Source organism: Limulus polyphemus, unplaced genomic scaffold (genome assembly GCF_000517525.1).
Source record: "Limulus polyphemus unplaced genomic scaffold, Limulus_polyphemus-2.1.2 Scaffold1887, whole genome shotgun sequence".
NCBI classification, from domain to species: Eukaryota; Metazoa; Arthropoda; class Merostomata; order Xiphosura; family Limulidae; genus Limulus; species Limulus polyphemus.
Window position 1 is genome coordinate 184,372 of NW_013667497.1, and position 15,561 is coordinate 199,932.

At 34.1% G+C, this 15,561-nt stretch overlaps 1 protein-coding gene across 1 annotated transcript in view; it reads left to right on the top strand.

Moving 5' to 3' along the window:
- The window catches only part of LOC111087217 (H2.0-like homeobox protein), a 35,933-nt gene that overhangs the window by 8,573 nt on the left and 11,799 nt on the right, over positions 1-15,561 (top strand). The window contains exon 2 of the mRNA XM_022393121.1: positions 10,513-10,704. Coding sequence (XP_022248829.1) covers positions 10,513-10,704 — 192 coding nt within the window. The remainder of the gene's footprint in view (positions 1-10,512; positions 10,705-15,561) is intronic.

Below are 15,561 nucleotides of genomic sequence, written 5' to 3' on the forward strand. Positions count from 1 at the left end.
ATGTAAACAGTAGTATTAACCCTTCAACAGTTGACATTATATGATGTAAACAGTAGTATTAACCCTTCGACAGTTGACATTATATGATGTAAACAGTAGTATTAACCCTTCGACAGTTGACATCATATGATGTAAACAGTAGTATTAACCCTTCAACAGTTGACATCACATGATGTAAACAGTGGTATTAACCCTTCAACAGTTGACATCACATGATGTAAACAGTGGTATTAACCCTTCAACAGTTGACATCATATGATGTAAATAGTGGTATTAACCCTTCAATAGTTGACATCATATGATGTAAACAGTGGTATTAACCCTTCAACAGTTGACATCATATGATGTAAACAGTGGTATTAACCCTTCAACAGTTGACATCATATGATGTAAACAGTGGTATTAACCCTTCAACAGTTGACATCATATGATGTAAATTATATGATGTAAACAGTAGTATTAACCCTTCGACAGTTGACATTATATGATGTAAACAGTAGTATTAACCCTTCAACAGTTGACATCGCATGATGTAAACAGTGGTTTTAACCCTACAACAGTTGACATCATATGATGTAAATAGTGGTATTAACCCTTCAACAGTTGACATCATATGATGTAGATAGTGGTATTAACCCTTCAACAGTTGACGTTACATGATGTAAGTAGTGGTATTAACACTTCAACTGCAGTTTACATCATATGATGCAAGTATTTTGCGCACAACATTTTCAATGACCCGCCGCAAAAATTCGCGAATCTTTGTGCATGGGGTGGTAAGCAGATTTACACAAGCCGCAAAACCAACTCTTAACCAGAAGATGAGCGCACTGCCGCCACAACTTCAATGGTGAAAATATAAAGAAAGATCAGAACATAAACTTCAATCGTTGCATAAATGGTGACTATAACCGTTTTTGTGTAAACCAGTAGTTGTTTTTTTATTATATCCTTACATATAAGTATAAGTCATATATCTTACCACGTTTTTCAAGCTGTAATTACCGTGTAATTATGAAGACAATTCTTTAGTTAACCCTTCCGCGACTAGGCATTTTGTATTCCCATGAACCTGGGAATATTGAGAAGTTTAATAAAATGTCATAATTTGTATATTTTATATAATATTACACATTGTATTACACAAACCATATATTACTGGATTCAGTGTGAAAATCCCTTATTACAGTGTGCTCATATGGCCCCCTAAGAATATAGATAGCAGTAGTACCAAGTTTGCCCCTGTGGTAAAAAAAGGAATTAAACTATTATTTCTTAAAAAACACTTTGTTCAAGGGGAATAACATTTCACAAAAGAAGCAGTGCGTGTCGTAAATTATTATTCAGAAAAATTTGGATATGGTACAAGATGTTACAAAATCATACCGTGCTACATTTTTAAACCTTTTTTTTTTCTCACGAACTAGCATTGCTTTCACTTCTCTTCTATCTCTTTCAACAATACGAAACTGGGGATTTGAATAAAATGGAATTATGTGCAGGATATTACAAACAGATGATAGTATGGGGATTTGAATAAAATGGAAGTATGTGCAGGATATTACAAACAGATGATAGTATAATAATTTGAATAAAATGGAAGTATGTGCAGGATATTACAAACAGATGATAGTATAATAATTTGAATAAAATGGAAGTATGTGCAGGATATTACAAACAGATGATAGTATAATAATTTGAATAAAATGGAAGTATGTGCAGGATATTACAAACAGATGATAGTATAATAATTTGAATAAAATACAAGTATGTGCAGGATATTACAAACAGATGATAGTAGCTTCATTTAAGGATAAGTATGATACGCTGATTGACAATGATGGTAAGCATGTTGAACATCTTCTATGACAGTTTATGAAAAATCCTATATATTAAAAAACAAATAAAACTTATAATTCCCAGTGTGTCTTTGTTGAAATATAGTTTCTATATAGCAAGACAATCATTTTATATTTAACATACAATCATTTTAAAGTTGTAGTTTTTTTTTTTTAAATAAACTGTGCTTAACGTAGAACATGAGAGTGTAAGTGGCGTTTTTCGTCAAATTTTATTGGTGGACTTTTATAGGGACTCTTGCTTTCCTTGCAAACAATTAAGATGAATTCTGATATGTTCTACCAGGAGACTTAAGAACAAAAGACCATTTCTCAACTTAAGAACAGAGACTGCTTTCTCAACTTAAGAACAAATTTAACTTATTGGTCTCAATTTTCTAGTAAAAGTAGACATGCTGATGTTACAATATGTAGTCAGTTAAGAGATATGTCGTTGTCCAATATATTCCCCCGAACAAAGAGTAGAACAGAAATTACATAATGGTGTTTCGTTTAAGAACTTTCGTTCTTCAGAGCTAGGTGAACACGTTGTTTTGTTTATATCGCCAAAGTGGAACACATTGTGAAACAGTTTTTACCGCTAACAAAGGTAACTGGCATCATTTTTCAAACCTGTATTACTTAATATGTACTTAGCATCGAACTTAAAGTAGCTCTATTACTCATCCATGACAATTTATAAAACTATGCTACAAGTCTTATGCTGTCCTTGGAGGTACTTTCTCTATCATCGTTACTGCTCATTCTGATGACCATTGCTATGCATTATTACCCCCACACTGTAGTTGCCATTGTAAAAAGGTTATGTCCATAACAAAAGGTTAATCTCGTGCTACATCTCTTGAAAAATTTCTACAGATACTACACCGTACGTTAGTATCAGGTACCAAGACCGTGTTTAAGCAAAACAGAAGCATTAAAATCCATCGAAACTGTATTGAAGGACTTGACAGGAATTTGACAGAATGGGAATCTGTGTAATCAGTTTCAATGGGCATCATCTTTCGATACCCGTGGTGGGCAGAACACAGATAGCCCATTGTGTAGCTTTGTGCATAATTACAAAGAAACAAAGAATCTTCAGTGGACGAAGGAATGCTATCCCTGTTTGTTTGTTTTCTAGAGCAAAGCCACATTGGGATATCTGCTGTGTTTACCGCGGGTAATCGAACCCTTACTTTTAACGTTTAACAAACCAAACCTAGTACGAGTTTGACTATTACAAATTATGAGAATACACTACGCTGACCACACGTGAGTAAATTCTTGTTTTTGGCATATTCTCCACTATGACTTTCTATAAAAGGAAGACTCAATAACGGTAAGGTCTTTCCTTGCCTGTGTTATTATTAGAAGTAAATATTATACCACTAATTATCCAGATTTGTTAAAGTTGTTTTTTTACCACCAGTTTCAGGTTAACAAAGAAAGAAAAGACGTTAGACATTTGATTGACCCACTAGTCGTTTCAATACATTCATCTAGGTTTATTAAAGCGCAAAATTGTATAATGACCTGTCTGCGTTGTGCCCATCGCAGAGATCGTACCCTGATTATTAGTTTTATAAGCTTTCGAGCTTACCATGGGTTGGGGGCATTTTTTGTTTATCAACAACACATCTGAAAATGTTTGTGCGAGTAAAATGTAGCTTAAAACGTATTCCGGAATTATTGTTTGTATATTACTGCATACTGCTAGTCCTGAAATGTGGTATTATAAGTTATCTGCAGCGCCGTATTGAGGCTACATGGCACCCTGTTCCATGAGATCCATAACCTAGTTGACTGGTGACAATGATTCCCAAAATTACTTTGTTTACAGACCACATTTATTTTATTTTTTGGGGGGGTGGGGGGTGGGTTAGATTGGCGGACCACGTGATAACAGCACAACTTAGCAAAACAAAACAAGCGCATAAAAAATACAATAATATTAATATTATCTACACACTTGCCTTTCTGTGTTTTTAACGCGATGAGTGTGCCTATTTTTGCTAGCAAAGTTCTGTAATTTTTGTGGTGTTAACACCTTTTCTAAGATGGCGAAGCATGATTATAATTAACTATACTTGTTATAAGGCATTAGTATTACTTCTCTTATATTTTCCAACACTGCAATGAAAAATATAATTGGACCTAATACTAATGTCTTATGACAATTATAATTAACTATAGTCATGTTTAGTAGTTTGGAAAAGGCGTTCATGCCATAACAGTTGTTTTTCCAACAAAGAGCTTATATAAATGGTTTTCCAACCACTACTGTATTTATTGTGCCCCAGCCGGCCTGATGAGTTCTGGATTGAGCGAAACGCGTCGTTGGCAATGGATATGACGAACATGGTGTGGCTGGTATACTATTACTATACACTTATAATTCTTAAGTCACTAAGGAACCAGATAAAGAATATAATAGGTCTATTACTGATGTCTTATGACCAGTATAGTTACTTAAAGTTCTGTAATTTTGAGTTAAGTTCATCAGGTTTAGCCTCAGGTCAGGTTCAGCATTCAATCTGCTTCTGCATTTGGATTTCACGGCTGCAAATGATGAGGATCTCATTAGATATTCCGAAGTATAGACCTATATGTTATACAGATAGATATGTACCACGTTTGTATTGTCTAGAATTAGCAGCCACACGGTTTATTTAAACACCTCGTATAATTAGAATTATTCAGGTAAAAAAACAACTCCGATACTTTCTTTTCGTCCATTTTATATCTGTGTCGAATTTCAGAGAACCTTATTTTTAAAGGGGAAACTATTTAGTCTCTCCTGTTTACTATTTTCTTCCACAGTTTTGGTCGAGTAACACCAAAACTGGCTGGGATAGTAAACCCCACCCGGGGATGGGATGTTCTAACTGGCTTAAATTTTGGAATTATGTATGGGTGGTTTGTTTGTTTGTTTGTTTGTTTGTAATTAAGCAAAAAGCTACACAATGGTCTATCTGTGCTCTGCCCACCACGGGTATCGAAACCTGGAGTCTAGCGTTCTAAGTCCGCAGAAATACCGCTGTGCCACTGGGGGGCCCCTATGGATGGTAGTCAAATGCATCTCCAGAGCTTACTTAACAGTTTTGGTCAGCCATACCCACTTTTCTCACCTCTCTTATAATGCTGAATTAACGTCTATAAGAGTGGTATGTCTTCTACCTATTGACATTGGAGTTTTCAACCTGAATCGCAGCTTATACACACGGGAGCTAAATGGCCAGGTAAGAGACCCCTAGGATCCAGGTATAGCCACTCTCTACTTATAAGACCTTAGGCGTGAAAGTTTGTTTTGTTTGTTTATTTTAGAGCAAAGCCACATTGAGCTATCTGCTGCGTCCACCGCGGGGAATCCAACCTCGAGTTGTAGCGATGTAAGTCCGTAAACATACCGCTGTCCCACCAGGGGTACAGGCGTGAGAGTAAAGAAGAAGAATGTAATAACATGTCAACCACACCATATCTGCTATATCCAGTGCCGAAGAAGCCTTTCGCTTAATACATGGGCTCATTAGGCCCGGCTGGGATACGAAAGACATAGTAATAGTCGAGACACTATTTATATCATGAAACTGCTTGAAAAACAACTGTTTCGGTGTGAACTAAATTAAATTAGTGAATTTTAAATTAGTCACTTTGTTTAGTTAAGCCATTAAATATCCAAATCAGGATTTATCAACATCCAGTTATTTATCTATTTTAACACCAAAATATTTATTTTACTTGAATTAACTTTACAAAATATTCAACTACTGACCATAAGTATGGCAATCAGCCAGCAACGCCCACTGCTACAAGAGCATTGCCCCCAGTGGCACAGCTGTAAGTCTGAAGGTTTATAACGCTAAAAACCGGGCTTCGATACCTGACATAGCACAGATATCCCATTGTGTAACTTTGTGTTTTAAAAAAAACTTTCAAATACAAGGGTATTCCCTCGCTCACAAAGAGTTCTTAAACGATATGACAATAAAAAAATACTAATCAAAATATACAGAAATAACTGTTTTCAAGTGGTATTTTTTGGATGTACGCCATATGAGCTTTAATCTGGAATCTTGTCTCCTACAGTCAGCGTCTTTATTTTGTATATCATTATTGTCTGCACGATTTAGTGCTTCATTTGTCATTAACGCACATAAAGCTCCTAGTATGGCTTGTTATTCTGCACTGAGCTCCAGGCTCAACAATTAGATATGGCCACACAGGTAGTTAATTACACAGTAGGTAAAAACCCATATAACCTGCACGCAAGTTTTATTACATAAGTAGTTATTTTGTTCCTTTATTCCATAGATACGTTACAAACTGTTATCATTTCACGCAGAGAAGTGTCCCAAAACATTAATTGTAAGTTTCCTCCCCAAAAATAAGTAGCTTATTTGTTCTTGCACCTTTTGAAACAGTAAATATATAAATAAAAAGATCTAACAACTGAGGTCTTTCACGTTATTATACTTTAAAAAGTAAATAGGTTTCACAAATACGAAGCTCAAACTGATATTCAATTCACTGAATTATACCAGTTTTATGGAATTCCACCAGTCATCAGTAAAACCTCGGACAGGGATAAATTGAAAGCAATAGGTTTTAGTTTTGTTGGATGTCGATGGTAGTGAGAAGAAATATATGCATATAATATACACAACATATAAAAAAGTTACCATACCCTAAGTGTTCTTAAACAGAATAAACGAATATATTTATAAATTACAACTTAATGTCTTTTATTGTGCAAATGACCACATTTATTTGACCTTATTAATTTGAAATACAACATATTATGTCATCGAGCCACTTGACAAAGATTGGAGGTGAAGCATTTCGTTGATTTGACCTCACAAAATGCATATCATGAGAAATATGGGCTAAGTGCTAGGCCTAAATCATTCTCATAGGTAGATATTGTGAATCATACGTCCGCCCGTCCATGTTCTGGATGAATGGAAAGAACATTTTTTTTTTTATATCGAAATAAAAGTTGAGATTTTAAAATCTGGTAACTGGTATTATTTTGAAAAAGAGAAATGAAAATTCAATTGCAGATACCATTGACCTTTTTTTTAGTCGAAAAAGTCTGGTAATACTAAATAATAATAAATACAGAAACTACTATAATTTGGTTTTTATTCTAAGTAAAGATTGTTAGCGAACGGGTTGAAGTATCGTGACTAAACTTTATATACGCTTTGGTTTAGTCTGTTTCGAATAAACGCGAAAAGCTATACTATAACTGCACTAGCCATGTGTAATTTAGAACCGAAAGACTTGAGGCAAGGCAGTTATTCAACAGCACCCAACACCAACTCTTGAGCGACTCTAATTGAGTAGTGGAATCTGACCGCCACTGTTAAAAATATCTGCACTAAATTGTCTTTTCATTTCCATCCTGCTTAGAACTTATGGACTGACGCGTTGTCTGATGAGAAATACACGTACTTTAATTTTAAACTAACTTTCAACATACTTATATGAAAAACTCAACAGCACCCAGTTCCAAAAAGTTTGCGAACCTTATAAAAACATGAAAATAAGCCACGCATTGATATTAAGTACAGACCACAATACATTTTAGGTGTCACAGTCTAATAAAATAATATGTACTGCATATTCATCGCAGTCTGATAATATATGTACAGTGTAAATGTTAGTATCACAATATATGTACAGTGTAAATGTTAGTATCACAATATATGTGCAGTGTAAATGTTAGTATCACAATATATGTGCAGTGTAAATGTTAGTATCACAATATATGTGCAGTGTAAATGTTAGTATCACAACTATATGTACAGTGTAAATGTTAGTATCACAATATATGTACAGTGTAAATGTTAGTATCACAATATATGTGCAGTGTAAATGTTAGTTGCACAATATATATACAGTGTAAATGTTAGTATCACAACATATGTACAGTTTAAATGTTAGTATCACAATATATGTGCAGTGTAAATGTTAGTATCACAATATATGTGCAGTGTAAATGTTAGTCTCACAATATATGTACAGTGTAAATGTTAGTATCACAATATATGTGCAGTTTAAATGTTAGTATCACAATATATGTACAGTGTAAATGTTAGTTTCACAATATATATACAGTTTAAATGTTAGTATCACAATATATATACAGTGTAAATGTTAGTATCACAATATATGTGCAGTGTAAATGTTAGTTTCACAATATATATACAGTGTAAATGTTAGTATCACAATATATGTGCAGAATAGACGATATATTCTGACAATCTGTATACAGAAACACGATATTCTGATCATCATTTACATTATTGGTGTTACATTCTGATGTTGAATCTGTAGTATAGTGTGTCACAGTATGATATTATTATTATCTAATCACATAAAAGTTATAGATAATACGCAGGTTAATACTATAAACAGCACAGAGGAGGCAATTTGATAACTTTACTTTGGGTATAAACGTCACAATTTCAAAATAAATTACACTGTGAGATAGCCTGATCATCTATTTACAAAATAGATAATCTATATCACAAGAGCAGCAACAATCTGTTAATGTAATTGAAGTAAATATGTCTCAGTCTCATAACCTATTTGCACTATAGATATTGTAATCTAATAATCATTATTATACTGTAGATAGAACAGTCTGATACTCTACCTGCAAATAGATACTGTAATCTAATGATGTTTATGTACTATAGATAGAACAGTCTGATAATCTACATGCAGTATAGATATCGTAATCTGATAATATTTATATACTAAAGACATCTATCTGTCTGATAATCTATACTCAGTACAGATATCGTAATCTGATCATCTTTATATACTATAGATATCTGTCTGATAATCTATATTTAGTATACATATCGTTATCTAATAATATCTGTATACTATGTATATCTATCTGATAATCTATATACAATCTATATATCGTAATCTGATAATCTTTATATAATATATATAGAACAATCTGATAATCTTTTTGTGTAGGATAGACATTATAGTCTCAGAAGTTAAGTTATCCTGTCCTTTTCGCATCTCACCCTTTGTAAGGTACGTACTGCACAAGTTTAAGTAACTTCTATTATCTTATAACGTTATTTTAGTTCTTTTGAAACTTACCATTACTTATCAAACTACGGTTTTCTGTAACCTTAATGCAGTTCTCTTAAAATCCACCATCGCTCATCACAGCATACATTTTTGTAACGTTAATTTAGTCTTTCATCAAATTACGCGTTATTTATCAAAACCAAGATTGTTTGAAACATTAATAAATGAAACTGATCAACTTCCAAAGGTTTTTTTTTGTTTTCGGCTAACGCCAGCTAATTCCTATATATATATAAAAAAAATCAGAGCCAGAAACGAGTTGAAAGCACGTGGAAGCTTTAAAAATGGTTTCATAAATGCATCTATTTTGGCTAAAAGTATAAAAACAAAATAAATGTTAAAGGTCAAATGCCACAAGCAGTATTTTCTGTTATTACTACCCATCCAATCAAATAGCAACTATCAATATGGAAATAGAAACATGATATAAGGAACAAATGAATAGACTATTATATATATATATATATTTCGTATGCTAGTTATGTAGTTATATAAAAGTGCATGGTAAATCAGACTCAAATGTAATCGTACTACTGTTAGACGTACAATAATAATTATATGACTTCACCATAGCTTCATCAGACAATGTGGCATTGTTGAAACACGATCTGGGCAGTAATTTTATGTATGCGTTATCAACAAAGAAAAGCAGTGTAACGGAAGTGTGGGTATTATCTAATTTCAAGCATTGAAACCTTTTTTTCAGCCTCGACATACCTTATATAGAAAGACAAACGAGCGCGGCACGTGCTAGGTCGACATATATTCAATGCAATAAAAACTTTTAGCGCACTTCGAGTCTCGTGTCCTTCTCGTCAGTAGGTCACAATAATACTTTTTATCTCGCCGAGCGGAAACTCTTGCTTAACTTAACACTGATATCTTCTGTTATAAATGGAGAGTCAGACAGTTGACCAACCTCCCTCCGAACCTAGTTGATTCTGTATATAATGCTGATATTGTATTCCGGATTTTCTTCCCTCTTTTTTCTTTCTTGCCCTTTCAAGCTCAAGTTACGCTGTTCTGACCATTGCCAGTGCACTACCCCACCACACTATATTTCAACACATCTATACAAATGTCATACCCTTGATTTCCAAAACACACTTTTTTTTCTAAACTTTCTATTTCAACGGTGCATACCTTAAAGCTTGACCAACGCTTGTTTCTGAAATATTAGTTCGTCTTAGAACTAAAAATTAATTCATGTAATGAAATGAATTACAGACTACAATACATTTTAGACACCACAAGCTAATAATATATATATATATACTGTAAAAAATAAAAATATCCTTCCTTATTGTGCACTAACAATAAATCGATTGACAGTTGCTATACTTTATGTATTATATATATATATTAAACGATACTAAGTATGAAGTTGTACTGAAACCAGTAATAAGAACGATCAGTAATGAAAAGGTGAATTGAAGTGTTATCTCATTATGTTCGTACAAAATCAATTCTGGTATGAGATACATATTAAAGTGAAAGATACTGCTACTAGATAGAACCAATATTCTGTAGATAACTGCGTATGTTTTCGTAGGCTCATCCCCTATCACCAAGTCTTCACCGTGTGACCTGTGTATTCGTACTGCTCCATCATCGCTGGCAAGATATTGTACTTTCCCCACATGCCAGGGAGATAGCCGAGAGTGTGACGGCATCTTTCACATGCCCACCGGCGGCGTTCCGACTTACCCCGTACCCTACATCACCACTCTGCCAGGCTACACACGTAAGTTGTACGTTTTATCATCCAGGTTAATTTTTGTTGTCACTTATTTCAAGATATTACAGAAAGGCCAGACCGTATTGATATTGTGATTTATCACCCTGTTTAACGTTTTAAAGTTTTGTTGTCACTTATTTCAAGGTATTACAGAAAGGCCAGACGGTATTGATATGTGCTTTATCACCCAGGTTAATTTTTCAAAGTTTTGTTGTCACTTATTTCAAAGTATTACAGAAAGACCAGACCGTATTGATATGTGCTTTATCACCCGGGTGTAGCAAGTTCAGATTACCCCTGCTTCACCTTACCCCAAATTACCCCTGGGGGTAGCTTGAAGGGGATTTCAACCTACCCCCTACGATTTCAGATTACCCCCTCGAAACATTTATTTATTTATATTTATTTAGATACTTATTTCATGCATAAACACAAATAAACTGACAACAACAAATAATAATAATATTTATCATTAAACTGTCATTACCCCCGTAGTGCATGATGTAAGATAAGTTATCTTTCTCTGTAGATCAGAATTACATCAATTACATACGAAACATGCAAATCTTGCACATTAACTACGTGTATGTAATATGTCATGCACTTTGAACTAGTGTATGAGTGGTTTTAATATAATTAACATTTTTATTTTTTCAGATATTGAGACTAGCTTTCAATCTTGTATCTTTCAAGTGTTTTATTCAATAATTTTTAAGCATAATAATTTATCATTTTAGCTAAATCAGCGAGGGTGTAATCTGAACAGTGCAGGGGTAATACGAAATCAGGTTCAGGCTACCCCCGGGGGTAATATGAAATCGATTTCAAATTACCGGGAGGTAACTTGAAGGGGGGGGGGGTAGCTTGAAGTCTTTACACCGGGTTAACGTTTTAAAGTTTTGTTATCACTTATTTCAAGGTATTACAGAAAGACCAGACTATATTAATATGTGCTTTATCATCCTGGTTAATATTTCAAGGTTTGTTATCACTTATTTCAAGGTATTACAGAAAGACCAGACTATATTAATATGTGCTTTATCATCCTGGTTAATATTTAAAGGTTTGTTATCACTTATTTCAAGGTATTACAGAAAGACCAATAGCCGTGGCTATTGAGGATTCCCTCTTATTTGGAATAATTTGTAATGCAAGTATAACATAATTGAGCGATAAATGAAATATTCAAAATGTAATAATATTTAATTTGGTCTTTCTGTAATGCATGAGGTAAGTGATAACAAAGCTTAAAATATTAACCATTGTGATAAAGCACATATTAATATAGTCAATTAGATCTCAAATCGGCCAAGAGATGGGGCTATGAGCTAATAGTTTTTACCTGAAAAAAAAGGAAACAAATTTAATCTATCCATTCAAAAATGCTTGAGTGAAAAAAAAGTAGCTCAAACAGTAGGTAATATCTGATAAACACAAGAAACTAAAGCAACTTGACATTACTCACATTGCATTATTTTATTCATGAACTGTAAAACTGCAGTTAAATTCAATTTGGTTCTTAATTTCCAAAGAATCGTCACTGAGTTACACTGAATAAAATGTGATGTGGTGAATTAAGAGCTAAACTGAATATAAGTTCTGTTTTACAGCACATTGATAAAATGATTCAATATGAACAATGTTAAGGTGCTATATTTGGAAGTGGTTTTTGTAATATCACCTGTTGTTTGAGCTGAGACATATTTGTGGGTTTTTATTTTCGCTCAAGCATTTTTGGATCGATTTCACATTTTGTTGTGTATTACATAAACCCAAGATAATTACATTGTAATTATTATTGTTTAACTAGATCCTTATAAGTAAGTAACTCATACATCAGGATATTACTAATATTACACACGTTATCAAGTAGCTTACATGGGATTGGAACTCGTGTAACCTCTAGGGTTTTCTTCGAGAAAAACTGCAAGCAACAGTGACACCAGATGACACTCTCGTCCCGAGCTAAGATATGTGCAGTGAATTCTAGAAATGAGAGTGACCAGATGAACGGAGGGGGGGGGGGGAGGTTATTATTTTTATAAACTGATGGTGTTGTTTTTTCTCATTCGCGACTGACGTGGCGTTCTTTCATGAATAAACATTTATTTACGAGTAAAAAGAAGTAAGTAACCTCAGCTAAGTAAACGCAGATTGAATCCATTGCTTCATGCCGCTAGCGCTAGGATTAATATATAACGTAAAGTAAATATTCGCTGACTATGGTCATTAGGTGCTCGCGTTGAAAGTGCTCAGTCCAGCGTTCGCCAATGCACTTGGCATGCTTACTTTTTGAGTTGCTTCCCTTAGCAGCGAATAATGGCGATATACAAGTTATTTTGAAGAAATATTTTTAAAGATTTTACATTTCGACAATCAAACTTTACAAAATTGTACACGTTGTACTTTTCCTTTCACACTCATAACACTAAGAAAAAGAATACTTGCATCAAATAAATTATTTCTGAACCAAGATTGGAGGTACTGAAATCTTATGGAAAACTTCACATTGTTCTTGAATCAAAAGTAGGCAAAACTATTGAATGAGGTCCATAATGTTTAGGATAGAGCAAAACATTTGCCATTTTTAATTTTGGAGATGGGTAATAACTTATAAGCATGCACATTTTATGCATATCGAACAAACTATGTAAACAGAAAAGTTTGTTTGTTTATTGAATTTCGCGCAAAACTACTCGACGGCTATCTGCACTAGCCGTCCCTAATTTTGAAATGATAGACAAGAGGGAAAGCAGCTAGTCAACACCACCTACTCCCAACTCTTGAAATATTCTTTTCCAAGGAAAAGCGGGATTGACCGTAACGTTATAACGTCCCCACGGCTAAAAGGGAGTGGGATATTCAATGATGGGATTTGAACTCAAGAGCCTCAGAATGCGAGTGAAATGCCCTAACCACCAGGTCATACCAAGTCTCAGTAATTTTGAATCTTCTATTCCTTTTTGTTTTGGCTAGAAAGCTATCTTTTGTTTTATGTCACATGAATTGTTTATGAGGATTCCTTTTTTGTTGTCTCGTCATATTTTCAAACATTTTTATGTCAAATTAGAGCTTTAGCAGATTGTGAAACCATATAAATCAGTTAATAAAACTATATTCTGAATAGAGAGTACGTTCAATGTCTATTCGTTCTTTCTCTCAACTGGCGCTATAAATACTCGCCCTTTCAGTCATTGGGGCGTTATAATGACAGTGAATTCCATTATTCGTTGGGAAAATAGTAGCCCAAGAGTTGGCGGTGGGTACTGCCGGCCGGTTGCCTTCCCTCTTACTGGCAGTTTAAAATTAGGGCTGAAGATAATCTCAGCAGCTTTACCAAACAAACATACAATCGTTCTTTCTAATTGATTGCCTTCCAGTGGTTCAGCAGAATGTTTGCAGACTTACGACACTAAAAATTGGGTTTCGAAACCAAAGGATGGCCAAGTAACAGATAGCCCATTGTGTAACTTTATGCTTACCAACAACTAAATCTAATCAATTACCTCAATTTTTGTATTAGTTATAATATTGTGTTCAAAAAGGTAGTATCATTCTAGAATCTTTCCATTCTGTTTCAGGTAACAGTGCCGTGTGCTATTGTTAGTTGGACACTGGGGTCTAAGATAATATTAGTTTTTCACTGATTAAGCTCAACACATCTGAGTAATTTAATAGGATGAAATATAAAGACTCTGCGTTAGTTGTCACCGTGGCTGTAGCTAGCTATGAGGTCACCGAGGTCGAGACCTCGGTTAAAATTTGAAATTAAATGTAACGTAGTATTTAATTTTACACCCATATGAAAAAGATATACAACATCTAAGACTGACTCTATTTTCACTATATATTCACTGGTTGTTTGTATTTAAGTACAAAGTTGCAAAATTAGCTATGTAGGCTGTGCCCATCGTAGGAATCGAACCAGCATTCAAAAGCCATTAAGTTTATTGAACCACAGGGATGGGGACTAAACAAACAACAAAGAAGGTTCGGTTGAGAGGAGTAAATCTTACCTCTATCTGTAATATATACACATATATAACTAAAGTTACGAACCTCTTCACTGCTAAATATTATTCATGATAAACCTGACTTTAGGTGTGTTTCAACGAGCCAAAGTTTCGTAGTTTCTACTCATTTCACGTTAATTTGATTTTTCAAAGTGTTGGACCAGGGTGATTTACTGGTTTATAGTGCCCAAACAGTAATTCCAAAGATTTAAAAATCGAGACCCTTTGCCGAAAAGACTCTCTGCAATTCGGGCTTTGGATGCAGTATAAGGGTGATTGTTAAATTCTACTATTCGATCAGATAAGAGTCGAGGCTGAGTGTTGCTAACTACACGCTTTCCCTCTAGTCTGTCAGCTCAAAATTAGAGACGAATATAACTGCACATAGCTCTTGTGTAGCTTTGCGCAAAATTCTGAAGAAGACAAAATCCAAGTGTAACTAACAATGGTTCAAAATGTTTCTAAGCTTTGACTTATTTTGTATGATAAGAATAGCAGGTGGTGTAATTTGGGTTGAAACAACTGATATTAACATTTTTTCAACTCGTCATCTTTTTTTTTTTGCGGATTTATCTTTCTTCTGTTCTTGAAATATTTATGATTAAATTGCATAATAGTTAAGAACTTACTTTATTCTAAATCACAATTTCAACCATATTCAAAATAAAAATGTAATTAACAAGTATGTTTTGCGATTTTATTGCATTAAGTAAGCTGCACAACGGGTCATATGCGCTATGTCCGCCGAAGGAATCGAACCCCGAATTCTAGTACTATAATTCCCGAAGTTTACTGCGTAGTAACCGGAATAACTGCCATAGTTTACAAAATCATGGTTTTGATGAACATA